The 23,011-nt window shown below is 40.8% G+C and overlaps 1 protein-coding gene across 1 annotated transcript; it reads right to left on the bottom strand.

Moving 5' to 3' along the window:
• Positions 1 to 271: 271 nt before the first annotated feature.
• On the bottom strand, positions 272 to 16,037 carry CEP55 (centrosomal protein 55; the record flags this gene model as incomplete). The annotated part of the gene is made up of 8 exons (XM_082854281.1): positions 272 to 472; positions 1,879 to 2,004; positions 2,678 to 2,749; positions 4,607 to 4,920; positions 6,314 to 6,464; positions 10,913 to 10,981; positions 13,162 to 13,437; positions 15,855 to 16,037. The coding sequence occupies 8 exons, from the start codon at positions 16,035 to 16,037 to the stop codon at positions 272 to 274; spliced, it is 1,392 nt and encodes a 463-aa protein (XP_082710407.1).
• Between the last annotated feature and the right edge of the window lie 6,974 nt (positions 16,038 to 23,011).

Raw genomic sequence — 23,011 nt, forward strand, 5'->3', positions numbered from 1 at the left:
GCAAAATGTTAGTCATCTCAGCATTCAATACTCTGCACATTCTGTCACTAAAGCCTCAAGATGAACCATTGCAGGGAGGTATCACTGCCAAGGAAATGCAAATCAGGCAAAAAAAAAAATAATAATACAACGATTCACTCCTATACCAGAGTCTGAAAAGTATATAGGCACTTTCTGATCTGAGGTGAAATAAGTAATTCAAAATGTCCATAAGCTAACGGAAAATACAGCACTGAATCTTTTGACACAAAAACAAAGAATAATTATATTGTTACTCAGAACAGTATTCAACATGGACGAGTAGATCTCGATGTTCGGTGGCTGGATACTGGATATTGCACTTGGGACATTCCACCAGGCCTTCATTTAGTGCAGCAATAGGACTTTTTGGTGAGGCAACTTTTCCTCTGTTTTCAGTCTCTCCTTGCAAAGTGACTAATGGCTCTGTGAAGGCAAACTCTTGAAGCTGCTTCTGAAAAATAAATGTCAAACGAACACGGTTTGTATAGATGGCCTACCATCCAGTAACTGCTCCATGGGTACTCCAGTTGCTTCAGCCCTGTAGACAGATTTTCTTCTGAATCTCTCTGGTCAGTGGTATTATGGTGGCAACATACAAGGCGGTTATAAATCACCCAAATTACCCAGGAAGTTCTAGGGTTGGGTGTTTACATAGATAGGTTTTATTAAAATGCTTAGAGCCAAATGTAAAGGTGGGCGGGTGGACAGTGCTGACAAAGTTTGCTAGGTTTGTAAAAGAGGGGTAACTTCAATAATAAAGAACTACATGGAATTAAGAGCAGCAAAGAATTTTAGCAGGTCAAACAGGTTATACACAGAAATGACTAAGATGTTGTACAATTCCTTTGTGACTTCCCTATTTCATGATTTTTTCCCTGAGGAATTTAGAATAGTCAGTAAAGCTTAAAAATGAGTACTTTACAACATAATATGAAGATGATGGATGGTAGGAACACAAAGAAAAATACAGGAAAATTATGGATTCTTTTGTATACCTTTGGCTTCCTATACTTTGAAAAACAGTCATCAACAGGAATGAATTATACATTTCAATTACAAATATTATAAATGGTCAATATCAATGACATAAATAGAGCCAAAAAGTTATTTTCTGTCTTTTATTCATAAAGAAATTACAAATGATTTTAACAACTGCTATTTTCTCTTTTGAAAACCGAGGAATTCTGTTCGTAACATTTCACCATCTGCAAATACTCTGCAGTACTAGGATGATATATGAAATGTGTGCTAATGGGACATAACACACACAGACCCTAACAGATTTGGTCCAAAGCTTATTAATAGGATGAAAATAGGTAAATCAAAAACCATTTCCTCATAGAAGCATGTTATTTAAAAGGTTAATGTTTAAAAAGATTATGTGTTCAGGGTAACCCCCAGAAAGTACTCAACTCAATATGCCTAAAAGAGAGTATTAACAGTAATAGTCCATTAGCCCTAAAACCAGCATTTTTTTCTTTCTTTCTTTTTAAATAGAAAAGAATAATTTCAATTCAGGATCTACAACTGCCCTGCCTTGCCCCCTGTATCCCCCAGGCCAGGCACTGTTTAGTGCCTTTAGAATCACAGAGCCCAGCGTGGGTGGGGAATGATCCCAGGCACCGGTAATGTTATCATTACCAAGAGGCCCATAATGTCCCTCTGTCTAGTCCTCTGAACTGATGCTCAAAGGGCAGTTGCTTCAGAAGAGGCAGGGGATTTGATCTGATTGATTTGAGAAACAGCCATTATTTAAGCTGTATCCTCCTACTTCAGGAAATGGTTTTACATGTAAATAGAAAGATGGCAGAAAGAGAAAGATGAAAATAAGTTTTAGTTTAACCATTCCGATCTCACCAAGGATTCCAACTGTGTTATTTGATTTCTTGCTTTTCGGAGCTCCTTAAGAATTACATGCAATTGATGCTGCATATTTTGACGGTCAAGTTTTTCATTTTCAAAGTCTACAGTACATTCCTGCATCTAGAAAAAATGCCCAAGACAAGACAATGACAGCTAGTATATACTGTCTAGTTTTCTTGACTGGATGCTTGCATTTTTTTTTTATTAGCACAAGAAGCAAACATGCATTGTACCATTAGAGCAAGAATTCCTCTGAGCACAGTGAGATGTTGATAAATGAAAAAGCTTTGTCCAAGGAGCAAAACCAAAGCTTGAGGTATAAGTGAGTGAGGAGCAGCTTAAGAAGTTGCTGGTTAGAATCTGTCCTCCCCATCCTCCTTTTTGTGGGGAAGGGAAAGAGATGGCTGTTCCCTGGTTTGGAATATACTAAAAATCTCTGGTGTCTATTCTGAGAATAACTGGTGTCTCTTTGAGTTCCACTTGAAGTTATCAAGCAGCCCTATTAGGGACATCCGGTCAGACTAGCAGCCATTTAGGGAAGAATAAAATTTGCAAAGACAAACATCTACCTGTCAAGAAAATTGCCATGTCACCTTAAAGAATCTGGTTTAGCCTAAAGATAGTAATGGGAACATATGGCTGGCACAGATAGTCACTTTAAATATTTTGTTAAAGTTTTTAAAAAACATTTTCTACAACTTTCAACTGTTTCTTCACAGAATAGTGTAAACATGAGGAAAAATTCCATTTTCTGAAGGGTTAAATTGAATTTAGAAGCAACCCCAATGAATACCTGTTGTTCCAACAGAGCTACCCTTTTCTGTTCCTCTTGCTGCTTCAACAGAGTCGTGTAAAGAAACTGGACCTGTAGGATGTAAATAGAACCAACACTGTCACATTGACATTTTATGGTTTGACCTTGACCTGGGATGCATGACAGGCTCACATTTCTAACCAGGGCAACACCTGCTCTTCTGGGCGAGTCCTTCCAGCTGTGGTTGGGCAACCTATCTATATAAGCAGCTGAGCAGTACTGCCCAGGCCAAGAGTTCCCTGAGGCACAGACTGAACGTTGATAAAAAGCACTAAACCGGGGCTTCCCCGCTGGCACAGTGGTTGGGGGTCCGCCTGCCGATGCAGGGGACGCGGGATCGTGCCCCGGCCTGGGAGGATCCCACAAGCCGCGGAGCGGCTGGGCCCGTGAGCCATGGCCGCGGAGCCTGCGCGTCCAGAGCCTGTGCTCCGCAACGGGAGAGGCCACAACAGTGAGAGGCCCGCGTACAGCAAAAAAAAAAAAAAAGAAAAAAAGCACTAAACCGCAGTGGACACACCCACTTTCCTTTAGGTCCTGACATCCACTAATATTTCTGAGTAGGATAACAAAGCTGGAAGAGCCTGGCCACCTCAGCCAGAGTAGGAGCAAACTTCTCAGTCACTTCTGCATAATCTTTCATAAATATCACTGCTTGCACCTGCAGGCAGAAGTAAGGGTGGTAAAGACTAAGAAGGCAAATGTTACAGACTATTTTTTTCCCTCTCTCTCAACTTTTGGAGGATTTTAAAAATTACTATTCTTTTTTTTTTTCTTAAATTAATTTATTTAATTTTTGATTGCGTTGGGTCTTCATTGCTGCACGTGGGCTTTTTCTAATTGCGGTGAGCGGGGGCTGCTCTTCATTGCGGTGTGCAGGCTTCTCATTGCAGTGGCTTCTCTTATTGCAGAGCACAGGCTCTAGGCACACGGGCTTCAGTAGTTGTGGCTCACAAGCTCAGCTGCTCCACGGCATGTGGGATCTTCCCAGACCAGGGCTTGAACCCGTGTCCCCTGCATTGGCAGACGGATTCTTAACCACTGTGCCACCGTGGAAGTCCCCCAAATTACTATTCTAATAGTAGCAATAACTAACATTTACCTAGCCCTTTAATTTACAAAGCACTTTTACATTCTCTCAGTTGACCTTCATAAAAGTCCTCTGAGGCGAGAAGAAGTTGTTATATTTACTATTATTAATTTGACACAAATAACCTGCAAGTCAGAGAAGTTAGCTGATTTTCCTCAGGCCACACAATTAGAGACCTGGTATGGACCTCAAATTATGTTTTTTCCATTATTTCATGCTGCCAGGCAAAATTTAAATTAATGAGTTTCTGTTGAAGTAGTATTCAATTCTAATAATCCTCAGTAATGCCAACATTACTGAGACGGACATCCTGGATCCGGCTGTGAGCAATAGTGAAAACATGGAGGGCATCTGGTAATTAACTTGAGCCAGTGTCATCACAATCTCAGTGCCAGCCTAGCAATCAGCCTTGATCCCCCCTTAACTTCCCCTCTTTCAGCTTCTCACACATACCTAACTCCTCCTCACTCAGCTTTTGTGTCTGTGATTTCCTCCCACTAGGAGGGAATTCCCACAGTCACCCACCTCGCCGGTTCCTTCTCACTATCAGCTTTGTCCAAATACCATCTCCTCAGCGACGCTTCCGCTGGCCCCCGATTTCTCTTGGTCATATTACCCTGTTTTATTTTCTTTAGTTTACTTGTTTATTTAGGTACTTGTTTATGGTCTGTCTCCCTTCTAAGTATGAACTCCTAGGAGGGGGCAGGAACTTGTGTTGCTCCTTGCTGGTTCCCAAGTAATTAAAATAGTCCCTGACACTTAGTAAGTACCATGAGAATTCTGAATTATAAACTGTGGAAAACCTTGCTAGTTAGACTCACCTGAGATAAGAGCTCTTCAGATCTCTTCTTCTCTTCTTCAAGTTTTTCCCTGGCAAGATCATTCTCTTCCTTGAGCCTTTGTATTTTCTCTGTTTTATGCCTATCGTATTCCAGATGTTGTACATCTGCCTTTCTTTGTGAACACAACAGCTGATTTAAATCTTGCACTTCTTTTTGGGTTTCTTCATATTTTCTTCTAAATTCACTAAGTTCAAAATTCAACTGAGTTATTGTTTGTCGTTCCACCTCAAGATCGTTTTTTGCATTTGCCAAGAGATGGTTGTAATATTTTTGCTTTTCTTCTTGAAGACAACCTAGGACAAACACATCAGGGCACAACTCACTTTATAAAAGAGAGAATTTTCCTGAAGAAATAAATGTAAATATGTTTCTATAAACAAGATCACATTTATTTCCTCACCTTCAAAAACGAAGAGTCAAGAGAGAGGGAACATGGCTGATATTTGACAGAACAAGAAACAGAAGTTCAGGTATACTACTTGAAGTCACAAAATGAATAAATAGAAGAACTAGAAAGAGTAATATAATTATTCTGAGGGGGGGAAAGTCACTAATGTCTAAAGAAAACAAATCAACATATAGGGCCATTAAGTCATTATTTATAGATATGGAGGTAATTACCAAAACCAAAACCAGAAATGTTTAAAAGCAGCTGCCCTGATGGGAGGAAGAAATAGGCATTAGGATGGGATGGGAAAGGTAGAAGGTAGTCTTCTGTACTATTATTAAATTATTTTAACAAGTGTTTATTTTGCTTTGATAAAACACACAGAGAGAGAGAGGGAGAGAGAAAAGGAAAACTATATTACCCGAGAAAAAGACTAGACTTCACCCATAATTAAAATCCTTTTATGTGTAGTAAACTTATAAAGGCATTACAGTAGTAACTTTGTCCCCTTAGGAATAAAAAGCTTTAAATTATCTCTAGAGACATTCCTTTTATACTTTTTTAGCATTAGTTTCATTTTAAATATTCACATGTGAAGCTCTAAGATTATGAGCCTTGCTGGCCTTTCATTAGCTTTCTCTTTCTATAATTCAAGGCTCCAGTCCCACTAAGGCTGTCAGTCATTCTAAATGAGTGCTTTGCACAGGGGTTTTTCTTTTCCTGGCTCATCACCTGGAACTGCTGAATCTATTTGTAAAATGAGAATAATGATCCTTCCTGCCCCGCCTCTTAGGCTTCTTGCAAAACGCAATGGAGATCAGTGTCAGAGAAGCTGCAGACCACTTGGCAAAAAAGACAGCATCAATCAGAAGAAACTTCACCTCAATTCTAGGGTGAGATTCAAATGATTGAAGAATAATGTATAAAAATGTAATCTTTCTCCTGGGATTGATATGAATAACTGCTAAAGGGAAGCTGAGTAAAAAGATAAGGTCAGCACTGGGGGAAATAAAGTTGGAGAAGGGCTTTGAAGGAGGGGAAGGATATGTAAGGTGGAGAAAACTTAATGTGCCTTCAGGGCTGCAAGATCCCTTTACCCTGTGACTTATGCCCTTTGGTGTCAGAAAACAATGGGAAATGAAACAGACTGGCTAAAATGGTATTTCTTACTTCAGGGCTTGCAGACCTGCTCTTACTTTGCTTTATAACACATGTCTATAAGAATCTAAATTTGATGAATCTCTCCTTTTGAAAAATGTCAGGCAGGACAACCCTAAAGAACATTTTTATACCAGTACCTTCTGATTCAGTCTTTTTTGTCTCCTGTGGGAATGCATGAACAGCTGTTTCCAATTTCTGTTCCAACTCAAAGATCTTCGCTAAAAGTCCTTTTACGTAGACCTCTCGCTGCGCATCATACACAAGCCATTGCTGATTTTTCTCCAGAGCCTCAAAGTGAAAATGAAAGCAAATCAATAATAAAAACTCAAACTCTTAAAATGGACAAGGGAGCCCAAGGGATGCAGTCTTTTCCAGAACACAAAAACTCTACAGCTCACATCATAGAATGATTCTAGGCAACCACTGTAAAGCTCCTGACACAGAGACACATTCTAAGGCCACACACCTTTGGAATACCTAATAACATGGCAAAGTCACATCTACATGGGGTTAAGTTCATTTGTCTGCTATTTCCTATACACAATTTGCTTTGTGTCTGTGTCCATGTCATTCTCTGTAAACAGAATGTCTTTGTGGTAGAGGTGGAGATGCACTGCTCAGATACTCTTTTAAGAAAGAGCTGTTTCAAAAAAAAGAAAAAAAGAAAGAAAGAGCTGTTTCTTGGGGCTTCCCTTTGGCGCAGTGGTTAAGAATCTGACTGCCAATGCAGGGGACATGGGTTCAAGCCCTGGTCCGGGAAGATCCCACATGCTGCAGAGCAACTAAGCCCATGAGCCACAACTACTGAGCCCACGTGCCTAGAGTTCATGTTCTGCAACAAGAGAAGCCACCGCAATGAGAAGCCCGGGCACTGCAACAAAGAGTAGGTCCCCCTCACCACAACTAGAGAAAGCCCGCGTGCAGCAACAAAGACCCAACACAGCCAGAAATAAATTAATTAAATAAATAAATTTTTTAAAAAAGAAAATGAGCTGTTTCCACCCAACACAGGGCTCTGCCTGGGAGCTCTCCACAGGGTGGACAGAGGCTCTGTCAGGTTTGCATCCTGGCCTGACGGTGCCCCTGTCCAGTCCTGCTGCCTTCCTTTTCCTTTCACAGATGTCGCTCCCCAATAAACTGCACTGCTAACTCCATCTCAAACTTAAATACCACCCTCTCTCCTTATCACCAATTTTCATCTTTTACATCTTTTAGAACTCAAAAATCCCAAATTGGGATCATTCATCTGGTTTGTATAGGGGCTTATGAACTCAGTTGTTATACATACATATGTCTACATATTTAAAAAAATTATTTTACCAACCATCTTCAGCTTTTTTCTGTGTTTGCTATTTCTCTCAAATAGATAGTAAGCTCCTTGAAGTGGCAGACCATGCTTTTCCACGAGGATTTACAGCTTTTGCATACAATGTGTAGTCAAGAAATTATTTGAATGATGGGATAATATTAATAAAATAAGCAGTGTCTGTTTAAGTTAGCTGGTAAGAGGGAAAGTGATTCACTTTACTGTTACTGCTAATATTAGTTTTTCATTTCAGTTACATCTTTCCTGCAAGAAACTAGATGATGCCTTACCAGCCACCTAGCACAAGCTGGAAAATTTTATAAAATCACATCTACATTTTCTGTGGATCATACCACCTGATCTGTGGCAAGACATTAGCAAAATATTCACATAAGAAGCTACATTAAGGGCTTCCCTGGTGGCGCAGTGGTTAAGAATCCGCCTGCCAATGCAGGGGACACGGGTTTGAGCCCTGGTCCGGGAAGATTCCACATGCCGTGGAGCAACTAAGCCCATGTGCCACAACTACTGAGCCTGCGCTCTAGAGCCCTCGAACCACAACTACTGAACCCGCGTGACACAACTACTGAAGCCCATGCGCCTAGAGCCCGTGCTCCACAGCAGGAGAAGCCACCGCAGTGAGAAACCGTGCACCACATCAAAGAGTAGCCCCCACTCTCCACAACTAGAGAAAAGCCCACGTGTAACAACGAGGACCCAATGCAGCCAAATTTAAAAAAAAAAAAAAATTATAACTGTGTGTGTGTGGATGGGGGTGGGGATTGAAAGAGAGAGTATCAAATGGGGTAAAATGTTAACAATAGTTCAATTTTTTTTTAAATTTATTTTATATATTTATTTTTGCCTACGTTGGGTCTATGTTGCTGCGCACGGGCTTTCTCCAGTTGCGGCGAGCGGGGGCTACTCTTCACTGCAGTGCGCGGGCCTCTCATTGCAGTGCCTTCTCTTGTTGCCGAGCACGGGCTCTAGGCGCGTGGGCTTCAGTAGTTGCCGCACATAGGCTCAGCAGTTGTGGCTCGCGGGCTCCAGAGAGCAGGCTCAGTACCTGTGGTGCACGGGCTTAGCTGCTCCACAGCATGTGGGATCTTCCCAGACCAGGGAATGAACCCGTGTCCCCTGCATTAGCAGGTGGATTCTTAACCACTTCGCCACCAGGGGAGTCCCAAAAATAGTTCAATTTTGGTAAAGAGTATGTGGGGTTCTATGTACCATTTTCCATTCTTGTAACTTTTCTGTAAATTTGAATTTTTTCGAAATAAAAAATTTTAAATAATTATTATTTATCTTCCATAATTCTATGTTTAAAAATCAGATTTTCCGGGCTTCCCTGGTGGCGCAGTGGTTGAGAGTCCGCCTGCCGATGCAGGGGACACGGGTTCGTGCCCCGGTCCGGGAAGATCCCACATGCCGCGGAGCACCTGGGCCCACGAGCCATGGCCGCTGATCCTGCGCGTCTAGAGCCTGTGCTCCACAACAAGAGAGGCCACGACAGTGAAAGGCCCGCGCACCGCGATGAAGAGTGGCCCCCACTCGCCGCAACTAGAGAAAGCCCTCGAACAGAAACGAAGACTCAATGCAGCCAAAAATAAATAAATAAAGAAGCTTTCATTAAAAAAAAAGAAAAAAAAATCAGATTTTCCTTTTTTTTTGGCCTCACTGCACAGCTTTTGGGATCTTTGCTCTCCAACCAGGGATTGAACCTGTGTCCCCTGCAGTGGAAGCTGACAGTCCTAACCACTGGACCACCAGGGAATTCCCTAAAAATCAGATTTTTAAAATCAAGAGCAAGAAATGCCTATTAAAACTGACTTTTAGCTATTCGGTGTCAAAGTTACTGACGCTGGAGAATGTTTACAGCATTAACTCCGTGTAATTATTTCAAAATATCAGCCAGACCTAAATGGTAGATGAGGAATGATACAGCTCGGCCTTGAGATTATTTTAGCATAACAAATACTGATTCTTAAAATAGGTGAGCAAACTTCTAAAGGAAGTTTTATGGGAGCTTTGCAGAGGGTGTAGGATTAGCATTGCTGAGCTCCCCAAAGCCAATATTGTGACACTGCAGATTCTGAAGAGTGAGATTTCTCTCTCCCTGCTCCTAAACCCTCCAACTATAATTCTCCTCCTGCTCTAAAAGATCTGCTGAGACTCCAAAGGGGTAACCAGAGGTAAACCACCTCTTGCTCCCCAAATGTAATTTAATGGTTCTTAAAGGGTGGTCTTCAGACCACTAACAGTAGCAGCAGCACCTGAAGCTTACTGGAAATGGAGAATCTCAGGTTCTACCCCAGACCAATCGTCATTACATAAAAATAACTTTAGTTGCTCTTTGAAGCAGTTAGCACTGAGAAGCCTAAAAATTACCTGAGTTTAAGAAAACAGCATCTATTTTCAGGTACTTTGCTAAACGAGACACTAGTGAAATTCAAGAAACTTCACAAGATTCCCTTTAGTCATTCTTTCCAATTTTGTAGATGCTGGGGATAGTATATGACATACAAAAAACTTATTTTGATAGTATTTTAAGAATTATGTTTCTTCTGTATTTCTGTTACCTCTAGGTAAATTACTTTGATAAGGGTATCTGGTACCCAGTTATATAGACACTCAACAGATTTAAATTCTTCTTTTGAAGATTAAATAGACCTCAAGGTACACCTGCTAGATAAGATAAAACAGGAATCTTAAGAGCATACCTAGATCAGGGTAGACATGCTAGTAATATTTCTGGAATCACAATATCTACCTACTGACCCAATAATTAAATCAAGAATTTCATACTTTGCATATCTAATCTTAAAACTTGAAAAAGTACAATGTGAATAGTAGTCCTGTGTCCCCAATTTATTTAATTTCCAATGAAACTCATCAATCCATTTAAGACATAAGTTTGTAATACAGCTTTACCATATATCTAAAATAACCTCATATCAAATTCTAGGAAAAAGAAACATTGAATACACAAAGAATGTGTTTCCTTTTCAAACTATGAAAGCAAACCCTGGTTCCAAGGGAATAATTTCAAACTAAAGAGTACATCTTGCATGGATAAACAAAAAGAAAAAAAAAAACTACAAGTTAAATTACATTATAATAATAAAATAGTTGAGCAAATTAGATTTAGGTGAAGAAGGGATACTGTTGAGGTATTTGGTAAAAATGGGTGATTTCTAGGGCTTTCTATCCTAAAGAGTCCATACTTAGAGGAACTGGCCCTCTTGAATGCCTGGAAAGAGACTTAAAGGTAGTAGTAACCTAGAGAGATGATCTCAAACCATTCATTTCTCCATTTCCTCAAAAGATTTTTTTCAAACCACAGCATTACTGCTGTCAATCTCCATGAAATTTGATAATAAATGAAGTAGTCCTCTTTAGTCATAACTTAGTAAAAGAAAAATGAACTTACATCTTTCAGCTGTATTTCCATTTCATGCATATTACTCATTGATGAATTGAAGCAACTTGTAGCCACAGTCTGCAAGTAAATCAATATTAGTTAACATCATAAATTTAACAACAGAAGTTTCCTCATTATATTTAGTTTCATAATAATACAGTATCCTTCACAGGGGCATCCCAAAATCCAGATCTGGTATATGCCAGGTGATGGGTAGCAGAGCAGAATTTAGATGTCCTGGAAGCTTTCTAAGCAGATTGGAAACCCTGAGATTTCATACCTAATTTGACCTCTGAGGTCACCTGGACCCCAGTATAGCCCTCAATGCATATGAACAGTCCACTGATTTTCACCAGAAGGAGACAAAACAGCTGGGCTATTTAAATGAAATCTGGAAAATATTAAATTGGCAAATAAAAGATGAAAGTTGTTTTCTAGAATTATATTTGTATTAGCAATAGTATTAATTAGTATTCATTCATATAGAACTCAAAACATAATTTGTCCCCTCTTTTTTCTTCATTTTCTCATAGAGAAAAAAAAAGGGGAAGTAGGTGGTAAGGTAGCCAGGCTAGTCAACAAAACTCATAAAAAGCTGTATTTCAGTCTTTTAACAGCTATAAGGAAAGAGATGTATGTGAAGGATGGCAAAGAAGCTCAAAATATTTTTTTCTCCAAAGATGCTCTAGCCACCCTAGTATGTAGCCCTTTCTCCCTCTCAATTTAGTCCTTTAGGTAGAAACTATGATAGAGATAGTTCATCAAATCCCTTTCCTTTCTCCCTGGGCACATTGTGGACTACATTTCCCAGACTTCCCTGTGGTTAGTAAGGTCATGAGACTGAATTCTGTCCAATGGAACATAAGCAAAAGTGAGATATGCCATTCCCAGGCCTAGACCTCACCGGCTCCCCCAATTCTCCACATGCTGTCTAGCCCACAGCTGTGTATAGCGGATCTGGTGGAGGACTGCACCCTGAGGGATGGGGGAGCCACTAGAAGGAAGGAACGTGGATCTCTGAATGCCTATGTGGAGCAAAGCCTCCTCCACTCCAACCTGCACTAGGCTGTGACATGAGGGAAAAATAATCATTTTTCATATAAGACTCTGAGATTTGGAGGTCGGTTGTTAGGCAATTAGACATGCTGACTAATACAGAAATGAGTAGTGGGTATTCAACAATTATTATAAGAATACATTTTTTAAATTATCATTTCTACCAAGATTTACATTTCCACCTTCAAAAGAAACTAATTCTTGAGCTTTAAGTAAAGGTTTAGTCAACCACGTAGGACCTGACTATAATGTTTCATGAGTTTCAGTTCTATGGAAATTCTCTAGAAAAGCTTAACCTCTTTGAACTCATCTGTAGAAACACTCAATTGCCCATCTATGAGAGTACACATAAATTATAGGTGCTCTAAAGGGGAGATAAAGTAGAAAGACCCTTAACATCGTTGACATATTGTATCTGAAAGCCGTAGATTTTCTTCTGTAGGTGGTATTAATAGTTGTAGTATTAGTATTATTCAAGTCCAAATTTCCAAAAGAATCAAAGGTCTGATCAATAAGAAACCATTTATTTAGCACTTACTACATGCCAGGCACTCTGCTAGGCTATTTACATATATTGTAACATTTAATCTCCAGTATTCTTACCCTGATTTTACTGATGGGGAAATTGAGGTTTAGGAGAGGGGTCTGGTGAATTCTAGCATTGTCTCCAAGGCTAGAGAGGTTAAGGAATTTGTTCAGAGTCACACAGCTAGCAAGTGGAAGAACAAAGATCTGAACTCGGATCTGCCTACCCACAAATCCTTGCTCTTTTTGCTACACTAGTGATGCTAAAACAAAAAAGAGGGAGAAAAAGCATGTACAGTTAGGAAAAAAGCATACTTGATATTTTAACTGGGTATCTCAAATAAGAAAAACAACCAAAAAATGAAGCCTATTGTTTTCACAATACAAACTATAGAAAAAAGAACTCAACAAAATCTTCCCGGCTGTTGTAGATACACAGCGGATTCTGTATTCTGAATAATCCCTTGCATAAAACAATGGTGTGGGGAGTGGAGGGAGCCATATTACCTATTTTTGCTTATGGAGAAGTACCAGGCTATAAAAAAAAAAAAGGAACCTGTTAGTATACTATACTGTCTCACCATTTGCCAAGCATGTTTTAACAAACTCATTCTCCATAAGAATTACAAACTGTATCAGAAAAGATTTAAAAAATCTGGGTTTAAAGAAATTAGTACCTGTGATAAACGAAGTGTATCAGCTTTGCCTTCAAATTCAGCAAGTCTTGCAGTTGTAGCAGACAAGTGTTTTTTTAATATATCTGTCTCTTCAGACAAGGATTTCAACAGCTGTTCCCTCCTTTCACCTTCCTTTGTTTTCTCTTCCAGCTGTTCAAGCAATGCAGTAGTGCTGTGTTTGGCTTTCAGCTCGTCTCTGAGTTGCTGTATTTCTTTGTCCTTCTCTGTGAGGCGATAAGCATTCTTCTCTCTCTCAGCTTCAAGGACTCGAATTTTCTAGATATAAACCAAGAAGAATCTTAGAAAAAGGCCAGGTCAAACACAAAAATAAACAGTACATTACAACAAGCATTTGTGAAGTGTTTATTATATATCAAGTCAGCATTATACCAGATACAGGGCAAAAAAGAAGATGAAGCCTGGGAGGGGAGTCTGGGAGAGAATGGATACATGTATATGCATGGCTGAGTCGCTTTGCTGTGCACCTGAAACTATCACAGCATTGTTAATCAGCTATACTCCAATATAAAATAAAAAGTTAAAAAAAAAAAGATGAAGGCAAGGTCTTACGTTCAGAGAAATCAGAGAGGTAAGCCAATATATGAATGCAATATGGTAAGTGCTGTGGTTAAGATATATAGAAAATGAATGGGACATGGACACAGAAAGGAGAGATCAACTCTGTCAACAGTGGTTAGAGAAAGCTGAAGAAAAGCTGGCTCTCACCTGAGTATCTGCTAGTCATTCCCCCATCATGCCAGATCTAATAATCTTAAAGGCTAAAAGTGAGTCACACAAAGAGATACATGCTCACTGATGAACTTGAAGCAACAGAATTTAAAAATAACAAAATGTTCTACCCGGATAAAAGTGCATTCATAAACTTGCTTTTTGTTAATAAATTATTTGGTGTCAAATCTAGAAGGTGATCTTCAAAGGAGTGTTCAACATTTGCAAGGATTTGAAAGATAAAGAAGACGTGTTTGTTAAACTCCTGCTGGCATAAGGGAGAACGCATCAATAGAGAGATGATAGAAAAAGTTAGCAGAGTGGCTTTACATGCTAACAAAGGAAAAACAACATAAAACTAAAAACTTGCATTTGAGGGTGGGGGAGAGAAGCAGTTGTTCAAATAAAGATGGGGAAATTGGGCTTTCCTGGTGGCGCAGTGGTTGAGAGTCTGCCTGCTGATGGAGGGGACACGGGTTCGTGCCCCGGTCCGGGAAGATCCCACATGCTGCGGAGCGGCTAGGCCCGTGAGCCATGGCCGCTTAACCTGCGCGTCCGAAGCCTGTGCTCCGCAACGGAAGAGGCCACAACAGTGAGAGGCCCGCGTACGGCAAAAAAAAAAAAAAAAAAAAGATGGGGAAATTGAGTGGGACAGTTGTATGAAAACGATGAGGGAATTTTCAGTTGCCTACAAGCTTAAGACAAGACAGTAGTATGATACAGTTACCAAAAAACTGAATTCAATTTTTTTTTTTTTGGCGGTACGCGGGCTTCTCACTGTTGTGGCCTCTCCCGTTGCGGAGCACAGGCTCCGGACGCGCAGGCTCAGAGGCCATGGCTCACGGGCCCAGCCGCTCCGCGGCATGTGAGATCTTCCCGGACCGGGGCACGAACCCGTGTCCCCTGCATTGGCAGGCGGTCTCTCAACCACTGCGCTACCAGGGAAGCCTAAACCGAATTCAATTTTAAGCTTTCATAGAGTATATCATCCAGATTACGGGAAATAATAGTACTGCTTCAACCTGTGTTTGCCACTGTATGCAATACTAGGTACATAATTCAAGAGGGACATGAACACACCACAGAGTGTTCAGGAAAGTGACCAGGAGGAGAAAAAGCCAGTAAAGCTGAAGAATATGGGGCTGGTCTACAGAAAAGTAAGAGGAAGCAAGATTTCCTTGGATATCTGAAAAATTGTCAATTGGATAAAAAAAAAATAGACTTGTTCTGTGTAGCTTTAATTGACATAACTAGAACAAACAGGTAGAAGTTACAGGAAGTTAATTTCAATTGATTATAAAGGGGTTTTGATAGCCAGTGCTCGTCAGAAGTGGAATGAACTGGAAAGAGGTCTCCCAGGAAAGCTATTAGATTCCTTCACCAGATTACAAAATAATCTTTATGTCTAAGAATTGGTGATATGCGTTAAAAAAAGTGTTAAAATATGTTAACACATACTATGTATTAAAAAATAATAATAAATATGTGTTAAAAAATAATAAATCATTTGGTTTTACGATGTGCCTATAAAGTAAAATTTAAAGAAATCCAATGATATTATTTAGTACAGATCATTTATTTTCTATGAACAATAAAAGTACTTTTGCAAAATAAATTACAATCAAGTTAATGATTAAATTTTAAATCATTCCAGTTCTAGCAAATTCCTAACTGCTTTACAGACAATATAATACCAAATTGTAAATTAGGGAAATATAGTTTAACAGAACACAAAATGCTAATATCTGTAATGATTTTACCTTAAAAAAGACTGTAAACAAAGATTACTTGTAAAGCAGCCAATATACATGATTAAATGGGTTTTTAAACATTCACATTAAAAGCTAAATCCCAAAGTTGACATTAGATTTGTTTTTTACATTTAGTGAACATAAAAACTACATTATATCATTATACTTTCTCATCAACTACAGCAAAGCTTACTACAGTTTAAAGGATCTTACCTCCAAAAGTCTGTGTCTGTCTTTATCATTCAGCTTTCCTTTTCCGCTTGCCATTTCATCCACTGATGTTTTTAAGGCTGCAATTTCTCCCCTAAATTTTTCTAATGCAGCTTCTGATTTGGAGTTACTAGGCTTTGGTCCCCATTTACTTTTAATTAAATCTTTGGGACTTCTGGAAGACATCTCTGAAAATGTCTGTAAAAATAAAAATACAGTAATAAGTCTGAGTTTACAAGGTCAAATCTCAGGTTTGAAAAGGTCTAATAACTAATTTGCTAAACAGAAGAACCTTTCTATCTAAATAGAAGTGATATAGCCAAACCAGTAGGGTATGGAACAGGGACTGGGGAAGGCTTCTAGCGTGCTAGTAACACTATATATTTTTAAAGTCTGGGTGGTAGATACATGGGGAGTATTCAATATGTCAACTTGTACTCTTGTGTTTGTGCAGGATTCTGTATCTGTGTCATACTTCAGTAGAAAAATTTCATTTAAAAAAAATGGAGGGATAACCAATGATTAAACCATTAAATGAAGTCTGAAAGAAGTAGATCACAATCAAAGACAAATTTTACCCAAGAATAAAAAGCTAATGATAAATAATGTAATTCTGAATATCTGGACATTGAAACGTCATTACCTGACATAATGGTGCGTACTCTGTTTTATAAGCTAAGCCTAGTTCAGATCTATCTTAATAATAATAGTCAGCTGAGAGAGCACAGTGGGCAGAAGTGAGAAGAAACCAATATGAGGCATTTATAGGAAAAAGAGACAATATTCACAGAATTCAGGAATGACAGGAATTAAGAATAACGAGTAAGGAGAAGTTTAGCGTATTTGCTAATAGTATTAGATGACATTTAAGAAGCAAGGGTATAATATAAACTCTAGGAGCAAAATACATAGCAAAAATTACTGTGTATATAATAAAAGTAGTTTTAATTAGGGAGGTTAAAAAGCATTTTTCCACCTATGGATCCCAAGATAAAATAATGGTAATGTGACTAGGGAATCCAGGGGAATATGATACTATTCATGCATTCAAAAAATATTGGAGAATTTAATTTACCAGACAGCGTATTAGGTGCTGGGTATACACTGGCAAAAAAAAGAAAAAAGAAAGAAAGAAATGAAAGAGAGACATGTCCTTACATAACGGAACTTTCGATCTAGCAGACGCGGCAGGCAGTAACAAGGAAACAAATATAGATTCTCAAGTTGTAAAATAAATGTTATCCAGGAAATGAAAAGTACAATGATACCAGTAACAGTTGAGGAGACCTACTTAGACACCTCGGTGGAGAAGGTTTTTCTACGGAAGGGACCTTAAGGGTCATCCTGTGTGGACTCAGAGAGCCTGAAAATACCAGAAGTGGGTAAACTGAGTTGAAGAGACCATCTATCACAAGGATAGCCCTGGAGTTTTGCCCATTCTAAGGTGAAAGACTAAGATAACCAGCAAAGGGCACGACGCCTCTATTACAGACCACGTCGTCTGCAAGTGGAGGCAAATCTTACGAAAACCCTCACAGAAGATCTCACGTGGGAAGACAGGCAAAGAAAAACTGCAAAAACGGGCACCTTTTTTCTCACCCCCACTTTGAAGATGTTTGTAGAACAGACATGAAAGTGCCTGCTAATCCGCAAAAGGCTGTACTAACGAAAGACCTTGGCCAAGTCACTCGAACTCCCAGCGCTCGTCTGAAAGAGGAGGATAATATCCGCCGCAGGGCTGAAAGGAGGGATCGAATCTGCAACCGCCGTGAGGCACCCAGCCAGGGCCAGGAACCATGTGAGAGCCAGGGAAACGCGACGGGCACCCGGGAGGGCAGAGATTGAGCCCCAGCTAACGCGATCTCCCACTGACCACGCCTCCCTCGCGGTCTCGCCCGGCCCCGGGGCTGCGGGCCCTGGCCACCCCCGCCACACTCCGCGGTCGGCCCAGTCTCACCCTCCGGCGCGGGAGCCGCTTCCGGGAGTTTGAATCCCGCGGCTGTGGGGTGGGGCACGTCACTGCCGGCAGGGGTGAGGCACGCGCGACGGGATCACGGCTCTCCGATTGGCTGCGGTCTCCGAGGGGCGGGGCCTGGAACCCGAGGGCCGACGGAGTGCGGGCTGGAGACCCGCAGAACCGGGATCGAAGGGTGGGGCTGAGGCCGAGAGGCGGGGCCGAAGGCGGGAAGCCTTTCGCCGGACCCGCTACCGAGTTCTGGGAGTTTCCTCAACGGTCTTCTGAGGTTTCAGACCTCAAGCTCGGTGTTTCTTTGTAAAGAACTGATTTGTGTTTATCTGCTTTGGGGCTGAAGCAAATTACTATGCTGAGCGAGATAACCCCAGTGACTGCGAGCGGGGACTAACCAGATCCGCGTCCTTGAGCATGATTCGCCCTTCTGAGTACCAGTTTCGCCCTTTATAAAATGGGAGAATTGGATTCCACAAGGGGGCACAGCCTCCCTGTTTTCCTCTTTGGGTGAGCCTTCCTCCTCCCAAAAATCAGGGTGGAGCAATGGGGAGTGTAGCCTGTGGGAGGATTGATAGGCACGCTCAGATTGAACGCTGAGATTATGAGCCCTAGATGAAGCAAGCTAGGCAGGCGTTTGCTCCAGATTGCCCTGCGGCTCGGTGTCTATTGGTTAACTACGGGTCCTGGTTACCCGCTTTGAGGACTTTCTCTTGCTAAAACCGAGAGGAACAGAAAGCGTTTGGCAGGGCCTGCCCTTCTCAGGCAGAGCATAGACTCACCAGAGGCTTAACACAATAAAAAGGATACAGTAGCAAAACATCCTAGGAAAGCAGCGTCACACAGGGGTTAAACTCTGGATTAGGAATGACTTTAGCTCCTGACTGCCTCTTACTAGCTGTGTGTTCTTGAATAAGTTATTTAACCTCTCTGAGCCTCAATTTCCTGATCTGTAAAATGATACAAGTAATAATATCTACCTCATAGGGTGATTATGAGCATTAAATGAGAGAACCCAGGTAAAGTGCATAGTGTTTAGTAAATGCTCAACTGATGTTAGCCCTTATTACATAAAAAGCAACAAAAACCCTTTGTTTCTAAATGGAATGGATGAGAAACCATGTAGAGAATTTTAAAGAATAAAAGAAAAGGCAAGAAGATAACGTTTGGTCCTTGCTGCCAAGTAACTCACATTTCTGATGGAAAAGTGAGGAGAACTGGGCTGTTTCCTACCTGTTGTATTAACCTATCAGGTGGGATTAGGGTGGGAGGAAGTCGAGGCAAAAGATTAGTGAAGGTGTGAAAGCTATTCATTGCCCAGAGTTGAGAGCAAGGGCAAAATTAGTCTCCATAGAAATCTACAGAGATTCTTGGATGAGAGAGAGAAAGAGAGATTTCTCTGCTCAGGTTTGAGCCAAATGGGGAGAGAAAAGACAGGAAGTGGGAGGAACGGTGTGAAGAGGGACGGCACCTGGTAGACAGAGGACCTGGTACCTAGGCCTGCTGGGCCAGACTGCCCAATTACACATCTGCTCCCCAGGTCCCTCTCTTCTGGCAGGAGCTCCCCCTGTGACTGGGGACCCCTGAGGAAAAGGAGTAGGCAGGAGGCTCATTGGCCTGGTGGCTCATTTAACTTTGTAATTGTCATCGTTAGACCCGAAAATCAGTGCTTGCTCTTCGCAAGTAGGTGGGGCTAGGCGTGAAGCGTGAGAAGCTAGTAGTTTGCAAAAGGCCTGAAGAGGTGATAGTAATTTGATGCTGACAGTCCACTAGGAGAAATCCTAGGACAGGGATTCAAAATTCATCTTTATTCATTAACAAAGAGAAATATAATGGCCAAGTGGACTGGATATTTATCTCAATAAATATTAGGTTATTTTCTTCCCAGTAGGAAAATCTTGGGAAACCAAAACAGTACCAAAAAGAGGCTGAATGGATTTAGGCTTTATAAAAAGAAATAGTGAGGCTGTTGTAGATGAATGTGCTCTTCACCCCTGAAAGGTTATGTCTTCCAAAGGAAAGCTAATGACTACCCAGGCCTTCTCCAGCAGATACATCTGTGCTTTCTTATACAACTTCCTGCAATCATGGAAAGGTTCTTTCTACTCAATCCATTATGGTAGCACTGGCCACATATGGTTGTTGAGCGCTTGAAATGTGGCTACAGTGATTGAGGAACTGAATTTTTAATTTTATTTAATTTAAATTAAAAAACTGATGGTTGATTCAGTTATCAAAAAAACTTTTATGTTTGGAACAACTTAGGTATGTAAGCCTATTTTTATTCTTCTTTTTGAAATTTTGGGGTTTTAAATTTTTTGTTTTATATTGGAGTATAATTGATTCACAATGTTGTGCTAGTTTCAGGCATACAACAAAATGATTTAGCCATACATATTCATACATCCATTCCCTTTCAGATTCTTCTCCTATACAGGTTATTACGGAGTATTGAGCATAGTTCCCTGTGCTACATAGTACATCCCTGGTGATTATCCACTTTACATATAGTAGTGTACATATGACAATCCCAACCTCCCAATTCATCCCTCCCCTCCTCCTTACCCCCTTGGCAACCACAAGCCCGCCCTCCAAGTCTGTGAGTCTGTTTCTGTTCTGTAAACAAGTTCACCTGCATTACTTTTTTAGATTCCACATATAAGTGATATCATATGATATTTATCTTTCTTTGTCTGACTTACTTCACTTAGTGTGATAATCTCTAGGTCCATCCATGTTGCTACAAATTTCATTCTTTTTTATGGCTAAGTAATATTCCATTGTATACGTATACCACATCTTCTTTGATGGACGTTTAGGTTGCTTCCATTTCTTGGCTACTGTAAACAGTGCTGCAGTGAACATCGGGGTGCAAGCCTATTTTATCAACTGTAAATTTTATGAAAGCTAAATACAGATGAAGTATTTCTGATGAATGTTTTGTGTCCCAATTGAGATGTATGAAATACACAGCAGATTTCAATGACTAAGCTTTTTAATATTATTACATGTTGAGACAATAATATTTTAGATATATTAAGTAAAATATATTAAAATCAATCTTACTATTGTTTTTTACTTTCTTTACTGTGACTATTAGAAAATTCAAAATATAAATGCAGCTGCTGTTATGTTTTTATTGAACAGCACTGGTATGCACACAATAAATGTTTTCTAAATGCAGGCTAAGAAGAACCTGGTAAACTCTTGCCTCCTTCCAATCCACTCCGCAGGGATTTTTTGAAATAATGCAGATCTGATCATCTAACCAAATCCCCATTGTGTCCTCTCAGGCCCAGCAGGCCTAGACTGACCTCCCCAACCTGGTGTCAAAGCCCCACATTAGACACCCTTCATTCCTTGACCAGGAAGGTTCCTTCCTGCCTCAGGGCCTTTTCACAGGAGGTTCCCCCTGTCTGGAATGCTCTAGCTGTTGCCTCCTTTCCTATCTCCCAGATCTCAGCTTCATCCTCCCTGCCTAAGGGAAGGCTTCCCTGCCTCCTGAGTAAAGGATTTCCTCTCTTTACCACAGATTTCTTCAAAGGCTTCATTCCAGCTATAATTGCACATTGAATCATGAGTGATTCTTTGACTGGTGTCCCTTTCCCTCATTCCACTGTAAATTGCTTGAGGAGTCTGTCTGATTTTGCTCACCCCCATATCCACAATACCTGCCATCACAGTGCTTGAACAAATTAGGTAATTAATAAATATTTGTTCAGGGAATTCCCTGGTGGTCCAGTAGTTGGGACTCAGCGCGTACACTGCAGGGGGCACGGGTTCAATCCCTGGTGGGGGAACTAAGATCCTGCAAGCTGCGCAGTGCAGCCAAAAAATAATAATAATTTTTAAAATGATAAATAAATATTTGTTCAATGAATGAATGAATTGATGGGGGTCTCTTCTGCCCTAGACTACTGTGGAGAAACGATTTGTTTACTCTCCTTCTTTCTGTTATCTATATTCCTTAACAGGCACCCAAAGCGTCGGTTTACAGCCCAGCTCCTTCTCGGGGTAGACCCACTGCTCTTTCCTGGGTTAGAGTTCCTCTCCAACCAGGAAGGGCTGCGTTTTAAATTGGTAAATAGGGAGACCCCCTCAATATCTAACTGAGATTATAGCAGCCCTATTAGTGACATATTTGAAAGCCATTTCAGGGGCAGGTTGAGCAGATTTTCTCTAACTGGCTAATGTCATATAGGAGAATTCTCATTAGCCAGTCAGTGATGCTTCCTGACTTGGTTCTCCATTCAAGGTATATCCTATTTGGAAAGGGCAGCTCTCCAGACATTGACTGCTCTGCCTGTTTTAGCTTCTTTTAAAATTTAATTTTAAGTCTATGGGGTTATTAAAATGTTTCATTTGTATTCAGAGAATTGGTATGCAATTCAGTCATTTTGCTCCCCTGCTGGAAAATGCATCTCTAATAAGTCCCCACTGCCAGTGAGGCCTGGCTTAAGGAGTTAAGAGCAGAGGTTCTAGGGACTTCCCTGGCAGTGGTCCAGTGTTTAGGACTCCACACTTCCACTGCAGGGGGAGATGAGTTCAATCCCTGGTCGGGAAACTAAGATCCCACAAGCTGTGAGGCCTGGCCAAAAAAAAAGAGCATGAACTCTAGAGGAAGACTACCTGTGTTCAGATCCCAGCTCCGCTTGCTGTGAGAACTGGGCAAACTACTTAACCAAATTAGGCCTCAGTTTCCTCATCTGTAAAATGGGGATGGTGAAATAGTGCTTACTTCACAGCACAGGGAAGTGGAAGGATTAAATGAGACAAAATAAAATGCTTAGAATAGCATCTGGCGTGTAGTAAGCACGTGGTAGATGTTGTTATTAACAGAGCAGATGAGGCTCTCTGAGCTGGGGCCTGCCTGCCTGCCTAGGCTCACTGCTTGACTGTTGACCCTCGCACATGATCTCCCACCCACATCAAATGGCTTGAGGTTCCCATTGCTCACCATGTTTATTCATCTGTGTTTCAGATCTCTCTCTCTCTCTCTCTCTCTCTCTCTCTCACACACACACACACACACACACACACATCAGTCCAACCACTAATTCTCAGTCCAGCTGTCACCTCCTCCAGGAGCCTACCCTGGTTGCCCACCCTGCACTGTTAACACCTGCTCCTCTAGCATGGTGCTCACTCCATTGTGCTGCGATTTCCTGTGAGCTTCTTGCAGAGAGGAAATGTG

The sequence above is a fragment of the Leucopleurus acutus genome, assembly GCF_964270905.1.
Source record: "Leucopleurus acutus genome assembly, chromosome: 14".
Classification (NCBI taxonomy): Eukaryota; Metazoa; Chordata; class Mammalia; order Artiodactyla; family Delphinidae; genus Leucopleurus; species Leucopleurus acutus.